Source organism: Cydia pomonella, chromosome 18, assembly GCF_033807575.1.
Source record: "Cydia pomonella isolate Wapato2018A chromosome 18, ilCydPomo1, whole genome shotgun sequence".
Lineage (NCBI taxonomy): Eukaryota > Metazoa > Arthropoda > Insecta > Lepidoptera > Tortricidae > Cydia > Cydia pomonella.
This window is the reverse complement of record NC_084720.1, coordinates 16562344-16581727: the sequence shown is the minus strand read 5'-3', so window position 1 is coordinate 16581727 and position 19384 is coordinate 16562344. Positions and strand designations below refer to the sequence as shown.

The following is a 19384-nucleotide window of genomic DNA, read 5'->3' as shown; positions in this document are numbered from 1 at the left end:
AGTAGTGCGAGATCATACATTTTCGACTAAACGCACTAAGAACTAATCAATGTTTACATATCCATGTGTAGACAGGCCTTAAAAATGCCATCCCCCCTTAGACCTCTCGAGCGAATTAAAAAGTCCATTAGGAGGAACATTGGAGGAGCCACTTATGTGGTGCCGGCCCTTGAGAACCCTGAATATCCGCTTCTTGAAGAACCTCATATCACAGCGCAAAATAGTAGCAAAAAAAAGTTGTGAAAGTCTACGAATTGCACATACAAAACAAAGCCACACCCACTTGAACTGCGGAGCTGGATAAACAATTCCCTTTGAAGTCACCGTCATGTCACAAGCAGACGACAAAAATAGCCGATAGCCGCATCGCGATTCTACGTCGAGGATCAGAGACAATGGTTTGTTTGTAAATACAGCCGCTGGCGCTGGCGTTACGGATGGAGATAGCAAAGTGCTTTTATACCTGTATAAAAAGATTGTTGTAAAGATATTTTTTCACGCTTAGTTGTTGTATAAAATGATTGCAGGTGACTGTACAATATCCTGTACAGTAGCTGTACTTTAGGTAGATGTTGGTTTATGACTTCTTCGTCTACATTTCTTGAGTTTCTCGCTAATATTAAATACAAAGTTCTTGAACCGTGTAACTGAGGCTTTTTATGTAAACTTACGCTTGCTTTTTTTATCCTCCATTACGAACAAAGTTACAGTAAATTTCAAAAAGAGTATAACAGTTCTCAGCCAGTACTAATATAAATGCTGAAAGTCTAGACCGAGAATTGCATAAGTAACAAACCGCTAATTTAATCAGTCACAGTGACTCAATAGGACGTAACCAACTCGTATCCGCGAGTCGTGTGTGCTGAATTAACTTAAACCGTTGAACGAAAGCTATGATTCAACTCCGACACGGATAGTGAAGAATAGGTTAAGGTGTAAGATCGAAAACAATAAAATCCAAAAATGCGGCGCTTGCTTGCTTTCTTCCCGTAACCCGCGCTCATCCCGATACATCGCGCGTAATGAATTGCTTTTGCGCTAGCTCATTCCATAAGGTCGTATGCGGCAAAACGGGTTTTACTTATTAAAGTAAAAAGACAAGAATTAATCAACTACAGCATTCAAGTGTGGGGAGACTAATCTACATGGAGAATTTAGAGGCTTGAATCCGTCCCATTTGCCTGTATGATGAAATGTTGGTTTAAAAAGAGGCATCTTTGATACGATTTTCTCTGCTATAAACGTTAACCAATCGTGTAACGGCAAGAGAACAGAAATGAAGTTGATGCCATATTAACCAGTTCATCAAACAATACTTTCACGAGTTTTGTAATTGCTGAGGTAAATCTTGATCTTGAGGTATCTTGATAACTGACGCCAAAATTTACAATGGGTCGTCTCAACTTCTACCCGCCCAGAGCGAATCTGAATCTTTATTTTGACAAATCAAAATTGCTATTGATCTTGGCAAGATTTGATGTCTGGGCGGGTAGAGGATACCCACGTTTACCCACAATGGATGAATATAGCGTATTAGTCTATAAACAAAAAATCGCGCAGGCCACGTAAGAGTCACACGAACCCGCCGCCAAAATGCCGCCCTCCATACAATCGAAGTCTCGCTCTCATTTTAAACGAGCAATTCTTGTATATATATATATATATATATTTCCGGGATCTCGGAAACGGCTCTAACGATTTTGCTGAAATTTGGTATATGGGGGTTTTTGGGGTAGTCTTATGTTTGGGAAAACGCGTGTTTTCGAGTTTTCATGCGTTTTTCTTTCGACGCAGAATATGGTCGCTAATTTCGTATTGCCGGCTACTGTCCGTCTGGTCCAGCAGGTTAAGACGCGGACTGCTAAACGAGTGTTACGGGTTCGAATCTCGCCCGGTGACTAACTTTTTTTTTTTTTTATATGTTCACTTGCGTTTAGTGGAAAATTTATGAACTCGAAATAAACACTAATCAATGTGTATACAGGTCCAATATGAAGGTCAGCCACACTTATCGCTATGCCACACTTACCCAACACACCTTACATATCTAGATTGACTTCGTTTATTGTTGCCCGTCGCAAAAATATATTTTTTTAGACTTCTATATATTCTATAATTTTCACGGAGAATTTAAGCAGTGAAATATTCCCATGTGCAACCTGACACAGTTCCTAAGACATCAGAATGAAGGCCGCTCTCTGGAAGAGCAGTTGTGCAGTAGTTCATCAAAGGAATAATTGGATTTCAGCAAAGACTACTCGCCTATTAGATGGTGCACAGAGCTTGTGGTTACAACGACATCGCCGCTTCCATAATAACTTGTTGTGAGAGCTGAACAAATACAAATAGTCTTTATTGCTCACCTCAATAAAAGAAAATAATACAAAGATCACATCAACCCAAGTAGAGGTAAACAACCAGCGGTCTTATCGGTAAAAACCCCCTCAACCTCTTGTTTTACTTGCATTCTCGTTTACAAATTTCCAGGTGTCTTCTTCTTCTTCCTTGCGTTGTCCCGGTATTTTGCCACGGCTCATGGGAGCCTGGGGTCCGCTTGACAACTAATCTAAAGATTTGGCGTAGGCACTAGTTTTTACGAAAGCGACTGCCATCTGACCTTCCAACCCAGAGGGTAAACTAGGCCTGGTTGGGATTAAATCCGGTTTCCTCACGATGTTTTCCTGACATGAAAAGCGACTGGTAAATATCAAATGATATTTCATATATAAGTTCCGAAAAACTCATTGGTACGAGCCGGTTTGGAACTCGCGACCTCCGGATTGCACGTCGCACGCTCTTACCGCTAGGCCACCAGCGCAGTACAAATTTCCAGCTGTCATGAAAGTTTAAACGTGTAAAACAAGCATTTCTAATATCTCCCTTTCTAATAAAAGTTAACAATGAACATATTTCTGGTAGTAAGTATCACAGGTTACAAAGTTTCGTGAAGTAGGCCTTGATGTACGCATGTAAATTACAAAAGTTGATGGATGTAAACACGAGCTGATGTTATATAAAATGGTGCAGTTTAACACATTGAGTGCCGGGAACCCGCTCGGCGGGTTCTCTGTTCGTAGTCGCTTTTCTCTACAAAGCGGGAAAACGCTGGGATCGGTTACGAGCGTAGCGCTACGAAAACGTTGGCAGTGAATGTGTTAAAGTAGAAAAGAGTATAGTGTCCGCCATATTCAGAGACGTTTCATAATGCCAAGTTTGTAGGTTTTTTTTTAAGAAGCAGAATCATCTGCGAACGGTGCTAGCTGTTTAAGGAATGTAAAGCTCTTACGGTAAATGTCGCTTGGGTCCCCTAGACCTATACGGTGGAAAGATTCGCTGACTATGGAAGAAGTCTTGGTGGCTCAGTTGGCACCGCGCTGGAGTATCGATCCAGAGGCCGTAAATTCAAGTCTCACCCAACGCAGTAATTTTTCCACTTTTAAATTTATTGTGAATTGAGTAGTGACCGCGGGTCTAATAAGCGTTTTTACTAATTATACTACTCCTACCCTAGTTAATACGTTGGTACTTGTCCTAAAGCGCTTCATAATGCAGAGACCGAGGAAGGCAGTCTGTAATTGAAGCTCGAGTGAACCGCCTAATGCATTGCGAACGATTACCTAAAGAGAATTAATTACACTGCTGAAGACGGCCTGGACTACAAAGGTTTACTAATGAACATTGTTCTGATTCGGAAGTTTTACAATGGCTCTGTATTTCTAGTGGTGATTTATTTGAAAACATAGCATCTGTTCGAGGATAACTTATTTGTACAGCTGTCCTCTGGACGGACTTTTTTATGTTTGTTGCCATCAATAAGTAAATACATATATTATAGTGTTCCCTATTTGGCTTAATTCAAGAATACATACACGAGCATATTTTTAACCGTCATTTGTTTTTGACTGTTAGAACTAAACTGTAATTGAATGGACGCATACGCTCGATATAGACGAATTATACATCCTCTTTTTCCAGATCATGACCTCCGGCTGGACAACGACCTACCACTTCGGCTGCATGCTCCCTGACTACTCCCTCAACGCTGAACCGCTAAGGATGCTCCGGTTCCTATGGTGGACCATCATACTAAAGCTACTGGAACTGCTCGAAACAGTGTTCTTCCTCATGAGGAAGAAGGAAGGACAGGCGTCGTTCTTGCATGTCTACCATCATTGCAGCTCGCTCACTATTATTTGGGCGGCGACCAAGTATGTTGGAGGTAAGGAAAATAAATTCGAAGTCTTTGCCTCTTTGTCTGTGTTCTATACCGCTTATACAACGAGATGTGCTCTGAAGAATTGTTTGACATGACGCCAATGCCTTTCTATTACCGCACCGCTCGCCGTCGGCAGAATGTTCATCCTCACACCGTCACAACCCTAGAATCTTAATGGTCGCGCACTGTGCGGTTTAAGAGGATTTTCTTCCCGCGGACTCAGGCTGTGGAAGCCGTGGAAGGATCTTCCTTGTCGGGGTTTCCGGCTACAGGATGGAGTTTTTTATGGAGTTCATAAACTTGAAAAGCGGTTAACAATACTCTTACTAAAAGATAACCTTATCCTTTTTGTTTAAACAGTCATTTAGTCATTTATTTAATATTGCATTGTCATCATGTAACATAATAAGGTGTTACATTTCATATAGCCAGTTCATGACACTGTGTGTGACATGACATGTGTGCTGTAAGGGCACACAATAGTACAGTTCTATTCTCTTAATGCTAGTCTACATATTATAATTAAGGTAACATAATAAAATTAACATATTAGCGTATCAGAAGTTTGGTAACCTACTAGTTAGTCACATAAATTAATTTAGTAACTTCAAAAATAGCAACGTTTACAATGCACCGATACCGTAATGGCCGATTGAATTAACTTGTCAAATAATTATAATAAATATTTATTTAATGGATGTTAATGAATAGAATAGAATAGAATAGAATAGAATAGAATAGAATAGAATAGATTAAAGTGATGGCAGCAATATTATATGTCAAGTTACAAGTTAAAATCCTACATTAATTCGGTGTCATCATTATCTAACGTATTATCTTTCAGGAATGATTCTACAGTGTAATAACAATTTTCTATTAATAGGCTTTTCAGTTTAGAGTTAAAAGTTTTGTCATTTAGTTCGTATTTGATAGCATTAGGGATTTTATTAAAAATTTGGATAAATTGTGGTCCATTCTTATATATAGCCAAATTAGATCTAGGTAGTAGTCGCCATCAGATATATCAGAGCGGCCGAGGTGCTCAAAAATATCTAAATACGCACTCTAACGCCTTGACAATAGAGGCGTGTTGTCTGTTGTCCCAATGTTGGAAATCTTTTCCTTTTCTTTCTCGGATTGCATTATAATAGCACGAGGTCTACTTTGTAAAATACAAATTTTAACAATAGCCACTACGATCTCATCTTTCTTATGTGAGGGAAAATACATAAAGAAGATTCCGGGTATTCCGACTAATTGTCTCCTCCTTTTTGAACTCCACTCAAATTAACTCTGACTAATTAAAATTATGTCAAAGAGAATGATAACTATTGCAAGAGGTAATAAGGTAATCTTACGTAATATCTGACATTTACAATCATATGACTCAATACATGTTTACTACAACATTAACAGTCGGGTCGGGTGTTTCATAGCCAAATTCACTGCTTTTACGTCCGCTGTAATTCCGAGGTAACTGTTAAACGATTCCACTGAATTTATGCCCTGATTAGAGCCGTCTTGTTGCCCGTTAAAGCATGCGTGCAACTCGTATTTGAAGTATTTTTTCGTATTTAAATACCTGTTACCTATACGCTTATCGCGTATCTCGGAGGAGGGTAAGCGGAAAGTTGGCGGACAAGACCTCCGATGGAAAGATGTTCAGAAACGACACGTGAAAAGATTCAACATCGAGCCCTCTCAGTGGGAAGGTTTGGGAGCACATCGTCCTGAGTGACGCAGGCTGGTGCAGGGTAATGTGCGCGATTCCGAGGAGCAACGCAAAGTTGACCTCGACGCTAAGCATGACGAGCTGAAAACACGCCAGCCTGCGTCCATTCACTACCACTACGTAGCTGGTCTCCTCATGTGCACATTGAGGGCACGTGAGGAGACCAGCTACGTAGTGGCGGCTACGTCAGCCATCTTCGGGCGCATGAGCGCCGAGCTAACTAGGAGTCGAAGTGGTCGCCATGGTCGAAATCGGCCGGAAGGATCATTCATTTATTCATTCATTCATTCTCCTATACTCTTAGAAAAAGCGTGAGATCACCACACATTAGTGAAATTTTACTTATAATAAAATGGTACGCTGCGAGCGGTATTAGTTAACCAAAAATAGGGGAAATACATCTGCCTTATATATTTTCCATATACGGCCCTTATATGGAAAATATCGGATAGAGAATTTGTTGTGCTTGAGTTTATTTAAGAAATTATGGAAGCATAGGTATTAAATGGAAATTGACGAGAAAATTCGAACTTCGAAATCGCTGTTAATTTGTGTTAATTTGAAACACCTAAAATGCGCGTACCAAGTAACTAGTATTGCCTAGTATTTCCCGCCTCTATAGCCTTGAGTGAAACTTGCCTCTTGTATACAAATATTTGCCTACAGTGGGTACGCCCAGCGTTTAGCAGGGCAAATACGGCGTTGATGTTACTAGACGTTGGGCATGTTCCATTATGCACGGTCGACGTTACAGACGATTTTGAACGTTGTGCCATTGCAATAAGGCGAAAATGTATTCATTTGACACTGCGACACTTAAAGGTAAGGAAACAAGTTACCTGGTAATTTTTGTGTATTTTGTAGTCATTTTATGATTTGTGATTATGTAAATGGGTCATTCTCCAGATTTGTGCCTGACGCCTGTGTCTCAATTTCGTCAAACCAACTAAATGTATGACAAGTTTCACAGAGTTGAGTCTGACCTCAGCCATAAAATTTGAGAATGACCCAAATGAACTACGATATTGCAATACTAGTCACCTGAACGAATATACTTAAGATATATATACTTTTTTAATTATTTATTTAGGTAACAAACTGTCATATACAAAAAATTATGTAATAATAAGCAAAGTGTTAATTTTGGGTTATAGTTGGGAGCAGTGGTGGCCTAGCGGTAAGAGTGCGAATTAAGGCGTAATTAAAATGACAGAGATAGTTACTCGATATTAGCGAACTTCATTTTCGCGGTTATAGCAAGTTAAGAACCATTATCATTAGAATCGCCTTATATCATTAAAATTATTTACATTTTTTTTAAAGCCGTTTTCAATAATTTACAATCAAAAGACACGTCAAGATTGTTTACCTTTTTTATAATGCAAAAAAAAACGAACTATAGTATCTAATGTGATTGGCACCGGCATGCCGTTTTTGCTTTCTGCCCGGCTCAATGTGATTTTTTTTGTAAAAACTATTTCTTGCAAAGGTTACTTGTCACTTTTTGACATCTATCAATAAGGATATTTAGACTACGCCCCATAATGGCATCATCGCGATCAAAAAGGCGTTTTGCACTAAGTTACGATAAAAAGATGTTTTTTTTTTACATTGGTATTAACTCTGAAACTAGGCGAAATCCAGAAAAGTTTATATGACATTTTAGTCTCTAAATGTGATCAGTAATACACTGTCAAAATCTTTTGGGTTCCTCGTGAGCACCGATACATACTTATATACATAGAAAACACCCATAACTCAGGAACATATCTGTGTTCATCACACAAATAAATGCCCCTTAGCGGGATTCGAACCCGGAACCATCGGCTTCATAGGTGGGGTCACTAGTGTCACTACCCACTAGGCTAGACCGGTCGTCAAAGGAAAACAAGGAGATTATTCGCCTGATAGTAAGCAATTACTGTTGCTCATGGACACCTGCAACACTAGAGGGGTTACACTGAAATAATGAATGATGGGATGAATTTTCACGCCAGTTTGAATTCCAATAGACGGTGATACCCTTGAGGGCTTCACTCTGTCATCATTACGATATAATCATAATAATTTCACAACATCACCTTACGATGTTATAATGTGTAAACCCGACGAAATCGCGTGCGTCGAATGGTGATTTTCATAAAACCAGTGTTGCACGCGACGCAAGTAATGGCTTATAACATAGCTTCATCGTAAAATAGGTTTCGTGACATTTTTGGGCGGTGATGTAACTTGTTATAAAATTGTCTATCACGTAGGCTTGATTATTGTTTTTATTAAAAAGTAAAATATGGAAATCGCCTACTTCTACTTGGAAAACATCTTCTCTTTCTCTACTATGTTTGCTTGATTCAAACAAGTAATTAAAGCCGGACCAGAATTACACCGTTAACTTCGGGGTATCGGTAAGTACGTTTAAGGAAACTAAATGGCATAGTTAATTTAGAAAAAAAAAAGTTTTTTTGTTTTTTTTTTTTATATAAAGTAATTGAATGTTGCATATAGCGTTGTTGTAACACGGGCATTACATTTAACTCAACCAAACAATTGAAAACTGTGACATCTCAATGTCATTTCGAACATCCATGGTCCGAGATAGTATGTACGTTAAGTAGCAAATGTAGTAACTCGTACTAAACACTAATCAATATGTAAATAGGCCCTAAGGGAAGTGTACACGCTCATAAGGGCCTTATAAGATAAAAATTAATTATTGATTATCTCCGAAATAGAGTTAATTAGAATACCGATGTCATTGAGAAAGTTACTTAATTTAAGCTCAGGGATGCACCCTTTAAATTAACGGAAATAAAAAAAACACGGTGTATATAATAATTGTCAAGAAGGCGCTGTTATTCTCATGTATGGGATGACCGTTCAGTTTAGTATGAAAAATTTAGTTCCAATGAAATTCCGCAATATGGCGCGTGATCATATATTACTGGTCAGGCGTTTACTTTGTAGATCAAATTTTTCTACTCGTACTATATATCAATCCTGTGCTTTCATCATTGCCTCTTATGTCGACGTGTGTCTGACGTTTCAGATACGAGTCATACTCGGCAGTTCTGATATGGGTGACATTTGACCCAAAAATGCACCGATAGTTTAACCTAACCTTCTATGGTAACTAATGTGACTAATTCATTTCTTAATTTCTTGTCTTTTAATTATTTATATAAGAATTCAAGTTTTGGTGACCCTTTACATCTCTAAGGATAATTTAATTATTTATTTTTTAAATTAAGTATATTTATTTCTTATATATCTCTATACTCAGACACTTTTACGTTTCTAAGGCCCTGCTTCACAATGTCCAAGTAAAGTGTTGTATAGCTAATTAACAAATAAATTAACTGCCAGATAAAATTTCCTGCAAAACTTAGCACATTATCTACCAGTTGAGCTACAGCACTAAAATTGGAATTGGAGGAGTAGTCATTTGTGGTTCGTATTTTTTATCATAGTTTTTTTTTGTATAATTCGACATTTAGAGAGAGTATACAGTGTATACTCTTAAAGGTACATTACAGCGATATCTATGTCAATGCCGTAAAATCTCCATACACAAGACCGTCATGTTACGAGCTAACATTAAAACGTCGAATAGAGCCCAAGATCGTTAAAAAGTGCACATGTTCCGCTAGCGTGACCCCTTTCGTGTGACTTGATAGAGACATATTATGTCAATGACTATGTCAACGCGGTAGAATCGTCGCCATGCCGTGACCGTGACGGATGCGAGAATGTTGGACCAAGCTAAGTCTGCATGCCATTTGAAATGGCAAAGTGTGGCGATGTCATTAAGTCATCATTAATGTATGTTTTTTTTTTTCGAATAAAAATATGACGTTTAGAATGAAACTGCCATACATCATACATTGTTCTAGTTATTCAAAGTTAGCTTAGACGGACTAGACGGACGGTGGACCGAAAAATGACTTTGGCCGTTTTAAGAAAAGTTAGTTTTCGATGAAAATAAAATGTGGTAAGATTTGCGTTAATTGGGAGATAAAACATTGTATACGAGAGAAAAGAAGGAAGGATAAATTTATATTTATAATTTCATGTTGTTAGATGGACTAAGTTTATATGTATATCATATTATATGTTTAGATTTCTAACTCTTTAAACTAACTCCATCCGCGTGACGTCACAGACAAGAGATATTTACAGTAAAGTCTCCATCAAATATATCGGAGCGGCCAACTTGTTCGCAAATATCTGAACATAACCTCTATTATCAAGACGTCAAAGTGAATGTTCAGATATTTATGAGCACCTTGGCCGTTCCGACATAACTGAAGGCGACGGTGCGTACTTAATATATCTCGTATGATACTTGGTCTATGGTACTTCGATGTTAAATTTTCGCCCTACGTAACCGCGACTTCGAAAATGTTGGTCGCGTAGGTCGAAAATACGCCTTTCATTTTCGCCAAGCCGAAGCCATTTCAAACAGAAAATTTACTTTTATTCTCAAAATAAAATCTTTTAAGATTTCCCTATGTAGCTCGCATTTGTACGATTTCCCAGACACCATTCGGCCTTTCGGGGTACTAAAAATAAATCCATTCAGTAAAAAGCCCAGGCGACGAACAAAGGGGAGCCTTAATTGCGGGCCTAGTTTTAAGCCTTTGGGGCCGGTATGTAGGCTTTAAGCCTTTGGGGCCGGTATTTAGGTTTTAAGCCTTGGTATGTAGGTATAAAGGGAGATATGAGTTGCATGCGCAAAGGCGGTAAAAAGATAGTGGACTATGTATATATTATGTCATGTTGTAAGTTTTTAATTACTTTTAATATGTAACTTTTAAAATGCACTTTTTTATGATACATAAGTATAACCGGGTGACGAATCTCCTGATGGTAACGCTCGACGCAACTGTTGACGCCATTTTCCATAGCGCTGACTAGACGCAGACGCTCAAAAAACGTTAGTGGAGGGTCTTTTTCTTGATGGTTTGAAGGTCGAATCGGTCCGGAAAACCCGCAATCGACCATTTACGAGTATTCCACAGTTTAGCTGTGCGAGGCAGAAAGATCTAGATGTTAAGCTATGTGTGCCAAATTGCATCTAAATTTATTTAGCAGATTTTGTATGATTGAGCAACCACATACAAACTTACACAATTTCTGACATAATAATTGACAAAAGTTAGATATAGGTACTTCAATCAAAATAATAAAGTTTTTTTTAAAGAAAAAGTAAATTACCTATGTTTGACTTTTATATGACCATAAACAGTTATTTGCATATTGATATATTGTACCCACTATTGTGTATTGTAATATCGGTGAAAAAGCAGAAATCGTGATGTACTACCAACATAAAATACCTAAACATACATAAAACCCGAGGGTCCGAGCTTGTTATCAAATAAAACACCTAAAATGAGATTGGCCTTTTACCCAATTACGCGATGCAGGCTTTAAAAGCTTATGTGAATAATTTATATGCACAAATTGAAACAGGGAACTCATTAGGCTTCTACCTTTGCCACCCTAATTAGAGGGGGAGGTATTTAAATATGACGTATAGAACATCTAAATGAAAGGTGGTTCGCCTGGATTTAGTTTTTATATATATTTAAAATATACAAAAACCATTATAGGTGGTCTCTCTCCCTCTCGGTAAGCTATAGAAGTTACGAAACATTGTTATGCGATTTTTACTTGATCCAAAACGGTTAGGCAATTTTTTATAGGCCATGTTTTGTTGTACATACATACATATACATACATATTGAATACCGATGATTTAGTTGACCGAAATGACGTTTAACCGAAATTCTATACCCAGTTCGTTTATCATGTTCTCAGAATTCCGAAATAAGGTAAAAATGAATATACAATTCCCATAATTTCATATTTTTAATTTAGAGATTGAAAAGTGGGTGAGGTTAGGTTAGAACTGCGATCCTGACGGAATCAATCTGCAACCAGAAAAGTGGGTGAGGTTAGGTTAGAACTGCGACTCTTACAGAACTGAACTGCTCCGAGACATGTGGGTTAGGTAGGTTAGGTTAGGTCAGGTTATTTAAATATCAGTAGAGTCAGATAGCACAGCCCGTAAAAGTGTTCAGTAAATGTCATAATTTCATAGAAGTATAACACTGTCCCCAACCAAAAACAAGTTAACGGTGCTTGTATGTTTTTGACAGTGAGATCAAACTTAACGTCAAGTTTAAAAATTCTTGCATTTTGAAGTGTTAAATAAATTAGCGACTCGACAACGCACTTGCTGACAGTTCTAAACAATACTTACCGAGTGAAAACAACGAGACTTGGAAACAATGATAAATTACGAACATCCATTACTTTCAGAGATGTCAAACGAACAGACACGCAAATGGAAAAGGCAGTTTAAATATATATAGCATCATCTTTCCTTTCTTTATTCGCTCTGTGGCGCCGCCCTAGTGGGTGTGGGATATATTTATTGCTTATTTGACAGTTGGCAGCTGCCAATTGCCAAATAGTATGATGTCGTCCCAAGAAAGTTAATATTTTCACCACGTTGTGTGTTGGCGTTGCTTGTATTTTCCTCACCGCCAACATCGCACATAGCCTATACAATTTTATACTTTGATAACGTTTGCAGTGCAAAAAAAAACCGTATTTGTTTGAGATTTTATCTTATCTGATAACATACTACTATTTGAAGACAATGTTAAATAATGGATTTACTTCTTTCTTGGTTTTCCAGAATTAGAAAGAGTACACTAACTATCGGGGGCGTGTATTTCATGAGAATATTCAGATTACCGCGTTTTCGTATAAACCTCGTATTTTTATGACTGTAAGTAACTTTTATTTATGCGGTTTCTTACCAACTCAATCATATTTTTACGTTATTCAAACTACTACCAGTTTACCCATCCTAATCTTGGATATAAGGGCAGTTTCAGGCTAGGTTTTGATAGACGCGTTAAGCACGCTTTTTGTTAAATGTAGCGCACGTGTAAGTGCGTATGCCGAAACGACCGTATACGTGCAGAGAAACACGCTAATGTGAAACAGGTCTAAACATATTCAGATACATATTTAGTAGACGGAATTCGATATCACTACACAGATTAACGCACCATACTACCTCGTATAGTATGCACGTTATAATTAGCAAAGCTTACGTGCGTATGATATCAGAGGCATGTACTAATTATTCGGATGGTGAAGTCGGAACAGACATATGACTAGTACAAGGTAGATATTGTCTTGTTATATTTGTTATTAGATACAGGTAGATAAAATGAAATGAAAATCTTTATTTCCGGCAACTAGTGGCCCCTAGATAGATACCCTAAAATAGCTAAAATAAAGTAGAGAAGGCCGGGTCGAGGCCTATAAAGTTAAAGATAAGTAGTTAGAACTTTTTCATGCAGGCATATTATGCGCTTATGAACGTCAAATAAAGCTAACGCTACACCTCTGACCCGAGAAGATTTAAATCCAAATTATATTTATATGCCAGTTTGTAATAGGCACAATGTGGAGATCAAATGAAGTTACATTTAATAAAAATAATAATCCTTTATTTCAGACAGTAAAGTAAATTTCATTTTTTCTACAGTTCTTGCATATTTTATTCCTGTCCTTGTGCCACTTATTGGCAAAAGGCCTCCTCCAACCTTCTCCATTCCTCTCTATCCTTGGCAACTCTCGTCCATGTGCTACGGCTTTGATGTCGTCCACCCATCTTCTAAATAGTCTACCTCTTTTCCTTTTCTTATGGCCTGTGAACCAGTTCATTATCGATTTCGACCATTTTTCTTTGCCTCATTGTATGTCCTGACCATTTCCATTTTAACTTTTTTATTGTTTTTGTGACATCTTTTGTTTTGGTGAGCTTTTTTATGGATTCTATTCTTATTTTATCCGAGTCTTTTCCCCAGCATAATTCTTTCCATGGAGTTTTGGCAAGTTTCTAGCTTTCTAATGTGTGTTTTAGTGAGAGCCCAGGTTTAGCCGTAAGTGAGTATAGGAAGTGTGCTGGTATCAAAGAGTTTCCGCTTGATAGTTACATTCATATCTTTATTTCTCATTATTTCCTTTAGGCTCTAATATATCTTCCAAGCATTTCCAATACGTCTATCTATTTCTTTTGAGGTTAGATCTACCGGAGAGATTATCTGGCTGGTTATTCGTTGACGTATAGAATTGGGTTATTATTGATGAGAATAGGTTCATGCTTGTCGTTAGTTATAGCTTTGGTCTTTAGTGTGTTCATAACCAAATGGTTGTGAAAGTTACATATTGTACCTATATAGATTTAAGACCTCTTTGTAAACCCACTGTTGACAAATAAATAATAAAATATTATATTATTTGATGGTTTTATGGAATTCTTGCATGCTGGTTTCTAGTTTTTGACGATCGTGATGTGAATTCTTATAATTTTGGCTTAGGCAAATTTGTATTGAAATTTATATCATGAAATAAAATAATCTAATCTAATCTAATCTAATGAATCAATCCCTGCTAAATTGTAGGAGGGTATCCCAATATGGAACCGGCATGAAACTCGGCGGGATACATCTTTTCAAAACATTACATCCTGCCTGCAAGGAATATTTAGCAAATTAGGCGAAATTATATCACACGACATTTCACTAATGGTGCGTTTTATAGACGGGCTGTTTTGCGCCAAGGCATAGCCCAAAGACGTTTTGCAAATATGCACCCTATCGTTTTTTACGCTTTATTCCTTGACTATACACAAAAATATTGTCAACAGGTGGCATAACATCCTTCTCGCCCATGATCAACAATGCCGTGCACGTCATCATGTATCTCTACTACCTACTGTCAGCCGAAGGCAGCCCGGGCGTCAAAGCCACGCTCATCAAGTATAAGAAATGGCTCACTATTGTACAGATGGTAAGTAATAGCTCACAAAAAATATTGTAATGTGCAATCAAAAAATTGTAACCTAGGCAAATGACGAATTAACAAGCCTCAAGTAATAAAAACGGAATAAGTATCTTAGCAACAAAGCATTGCTTTAAATAAAAGAGATCCCGTTTTTTTTAACTATTATGTTACCATTTATGGTTTATACTTTGTATGGCGGTATATATTAACAAAAAGGAAAGTTAGAAAAATGTATAGAAATTTTGGGACACTTTTTTTCTCCTATAGGGATGAAAAGGGCTCGCGATCCTGGCTAGAAATAAAAATAACACAAAAGTGGCAAAGAAAAAAGAAATGCTCATTGTCAAAATTTTAGTAGGTAATAAACACTATTGAATGAAAAAGGATTACAGCAGATAATTTAATCGTGTAGTATAAGGACGAACTACAAGAGCTTGTGTTTCTGAGTAGAACAAACACGAAATTTATGAAAAAATACAAAATGAATGAAAGTGGCATTTTTTTTAAGAAACACTCACCTGTGTTTAAGGCCTGAGTGGACGCTCGAGTTGGACGTGCAGTGGGGCGGGACGTGCAGCGGGGCGGGACGTGCGGCGTATATGTTAAACAAATGCAAACGTATAGGAGCGACCTTAGTGCAAATCACTTGTGAGCCCGACGCCACGCTGCACGACCCGTTGAACGCTCCGCTTAAAGCGTCCACTCAGGCCTTACACTAATGCATATGATATGAGGCCTATTGTATAAAAACATTGCTTTTTTTTTCTTAATCAAATGTTTCATATGTAAATTGATTTATTGGTACCAGCCGTGCCTGAAGTTGTCAATGTTGACATATCTGCTTATTATTATTAATTCCTTTAGATATGAGTTACTAAACAGATTACAATAACAAAATTCTTAATCTTCATCGGGATTGTTGTATTATAAAACTAACAGAAATAAAAATTTAATGGCCTTCTGGCCTAGTGAGTATGTGAGTAGTGAACCTGCCTATGAAGCCAATGGTCCCGGGTTTGAATCCCGGTATAGGGCATTTATTTGTGTTATGAACAGAGATATTTGTTCCTGAGCCATGAATGTTTTCTGTGTATATAAGTATATAAATATACATGTATATCATGCTTAGTACCCATAGTACAAGCTTTGCTTTGATCGGGGCTAGATTGATCTGTGTAAGGTTGTCTCCAAATATATATTTATTATTTATTTTATTTATCTAAGTATTTATCTATAGCCTTATTCAGCTTAAGGTTCTTATTCACTATAAATTTGGGCTACATTGTTTCTGAAACACTATGTAGATGTTTACCGCAACTGTTTCTCTTTCTAATGGCACTACCCCTTTCGGCTATTTAGGGTTGTCAAAATTTATGTCATTATCTTATCAGTGGTCGTGCACGCAAAGCGACATCAAGTTGTGCCAACCCTAATAATTGCTCGGAGCAATGTTGAGCCGAACGGAGCCAAGAATGCCCAAACACTCTAGTGTCTCTCCATGGTAATGGTAAAACTAGTCAAAAATATGTTGACTAGGTTATTTAATTAAATGAGTGAATGACTAAATGAAATATTTCTCTTGCAGATCCAATTCACATTTATGCTTGTGTACAGCTCTCAAGTATTCCTACCAAGCTGCCCGGCGTCAATGGGCGTGCCACTTCTATACTTCCCTAATGTGATATTTATTTACTACATGTTCTTGAACTTCTTCAGAGAAAGTTACGTTAAGAAAGGCAAAGTGGAATTAAATGGAAATGGAGTGAAGAAATCTGAATAACTAATTTATTCTAATCTAAGATCAGGTCAAAGACCCTTAACGCATTCACTGCCAATGTTATCATAGGGCAACACGCATAGCAAATGCATAGATTATAGGATTTTCCCGCTTTGTAGAGGAAACCTACTATGAACAGAGCACCCGCCAAGTGGGTTCCTGGCTGTCAATGTGTTAAGATGAGGGATAAATATATTTACTGTGTAGATTATAAGTTCATTGATTAATGTAAATATTTGTGACCATGGCCGGCAAGGTGCCATTTTGTTGTTTGCCATAAGAACGAGACTTGCTTGCATCTTTATAAGAATAACTTGTCAAGGAGTCCTTATGGCAAGCAACAAAGTGGGACGTTTTGCTGGCCGCTGTCACATTTTTTGTAGTTTATTATCAGCCTATGTGTGATTACTCTTCTAATGAACTTGAAATTCGGAATGAGTTCATTGTTTTTATTCCAATTTAGCACTTAAGTAAATTTGCATAAATGTAATTCTTTTTAATATAGTTAATAAATTAATGTAATACAGTCATCATCAATAAACATTCGATTCAATTTGTAAAAGGGTAAAGAAACAGCGAGACTAAGTGACTGAGTCACACCTTTACGCATTAATAACCACTGCTTTCTTTAGTATACATTATTAGTTTAGAGATTAAAAACAATAAAACTTTTTAAAAGTATACATATATTTTGCATTATGATTCTAACTATTAGATACCGAGAAATATCTTTTATGTATTTGGCAATTAGTATGCCGATAACCCGTACTTTACACAAAAAAATCTGGCAGTATTTATCGCTGTAATCAACTGTAAGACAGCGGAGAAAATAATAGTGAAACGTCACTTACCGTGTAGTAGGAGAGGAGTCCGGCATTTTCATCCAAAACGAACCACCGATACTGCCAACCTTTCATCACATTCGTCCATTTACTTAAGGAACCCTCCATCATGATTATTTAAACCCAAAATATGATGTCGAAAGTCATGAAAAAACTAAAAACAGTAAATTTTACACTGCGGCAAAGGCCCACCACCATAAATAATCCATATGTTTGACATTTAGTTGGCAGATTATCAGTGTTGCCAACGTAACAGCTGCCGCTTCGTGTGCTCGTTCGGATTCTTGGTATGTTTAATAATCGATTCTTATAATTTACATTCGATTTAAACAATAAAATCAAAAGAGATGAAATTACTTGTTTTTTTCATCAAAGATATTGTAAATAGTTCTTTTAGAAATATCTAAGCGATTTTAACTATTTTAGCTAAGTAGCTTTTTGTAAAGGCCTGCAACGTAATTTTTGAGCTCTATCTGCCTTGCTTTCTAACAAAACGATTGCCTAGTGCGCTACTGTGGTGCCCATCTGGCTTTACACTTTACTTTGGCTCTTGTTTGGTTGGGTTCTTAACGTTAACTTACATACTTTCTCTCGACAAATTGGATCGGCTACTCAATAACTGCATTCGCTTCATTTTTTGCCTTCGTAAATATGGTCATGTCTCATCTTTTCGTTCCCAGCTCGGCTGGCTCCCCATTCGTCAACGACGCAATGTTCGCATGTTGTGTACTCTTTTTTCTGTGTTAAATGATCCTCATTCTCCTGAATACCTTAAGTCTCTATTTCAATACTACGGCGTTACCCGGGACCGTCAACTTCGCTCTTCCGGCAATATGTCTCTATCTATCCCTCTTCACCGCACTGGGTTCATGTCGAATTCGTTTTCCGTGCAGGCGGCCCGTCTTTGGAACGGACTTCCCTACGGCATCAAAAATGCTCAAAATAAGTTTGCATTTAAAAAATCCTTACGTGCTTTCTTTGCTAGCAGAATGAAAAAATAATAATGTACGGGTAAGCTCTATATGTTTTGTCGTTATTTATGTATATATTATAAGAAATATAAGTATGTATATTTATGTATGTATGTATTATGTATGTATGGTATGTTATTGTATTATATTTGGTTGTTGTTGTTAAAGTAGCACCGCCCACAATCTCTCTGCTTTGCCTAAAGGTTGACTGGTAGAGAATGCCTCATGGCATTAAGTCCGCCTTTTGTACTAAAAGGTTTTCTTTTGTGCAATAAAGATTAAATAAAATAAAATAAATAAATACTTAGCCTAAAAGTAGCGTAGCCTAAAGGTGGTCGGTGTGACTCTGCCTGCCAAACTAGAGGTCCTACGTTCGAATTGGCCGAACGTTAATTGCAATTGACTATTAACCATTATGGTTTAAGACATTTATTCTCATAAGAATATACATTATTCACTTAAAATGAGAATTTAAATTTAACTTAATGCTATACAATGACGTGGTGTGTATGTTTTTGCATCCCTCGGAAACACGAGTGAATTCGCATATATACTTATTTGAATAGGAGTAAGGTTGGTATTCGTAGCGCACCCGCGGCCGTGCGATGCAAAAACTGTACAATATTAACTAATTAAGAGTGGGTAGCGTAACAACAACATGCATAACTCTGCGAGTACAGTATCCAAGAATTAATAGTTTTAGATCAAAATATGTCATGCTTCTTAATGTAAAAGTATTTTAGGAGCAGTATAAGTTTTTTTTTTTTTTTTTTTAGTTAACGTGGTATACCAAGCAGTTTTGTATTTGAAAATATTCGTTCAAGTTAATAGGCTGATTTGCCTTTATTGTTTTTACATATTTGCAATTGTTATATGTATTTAACTATTTTAGCGAAATATTTTCAACAACATACCGTTTCAGTTTATTTTTGAATATTTTGAACGAAGGACTATTTTTAATACTCGGCGTCAATT

At 37.2% G+C, this 19384-nt stretch overlaps 2 protein-coding genes across 3 annotated transcripts in view; one reads left to right on the top strand and one right to left on the bottom strand.

The window, feature by feature from the left end:
• LOC133527940 (elongation of very long chain fatty acids protein 7-like) overlaps window positions 1-17454 on the top strand; it is a 30015-nt gene extending 12561 nt beyond the window's left edge. Inside the window, exons 3-5 of the mRNA XM_061865141.1 lie at window positions 3976-4219; window positions 14683-14825; window positions 16405-17454. Of these exons, the coding sequence (XP_061721125.1) occupies window positions 3976-4219; window positions 14683-14825; window positions 16405-16599 (582 nt within the window). The 3' untranslated portion in view covers window positions 16600-17454. The remainder of the gene's footprint in view (window positions 1-3975; window positions 4220-14682; window positions 14826-16404) is intronic.
• Window positions 1-17586, bottom strand: part of LOC133527935 (oxysterol-binding protein-related protein 9) — a 124345-nt gene extending 106759 nt beyond the window's left edge. For both annotated transcript variants that reach the window (XM_061865133.1, XM_061865134.1), the window contains exon 1: window positions 17448-17586. In XM_061865133.1, the coding sequence (XP_061721117.1) occupies window positions 17448-17549 (102 nt within the window). In that variant the 5' untranslated portion in view covers window positions 17550-17586. The remainder of the gene's footprint in view (window positions 1-17447) is intronic.
• Between the last annotated feature and the right edge of the window lie 1798 nt (window positions 17587-19384).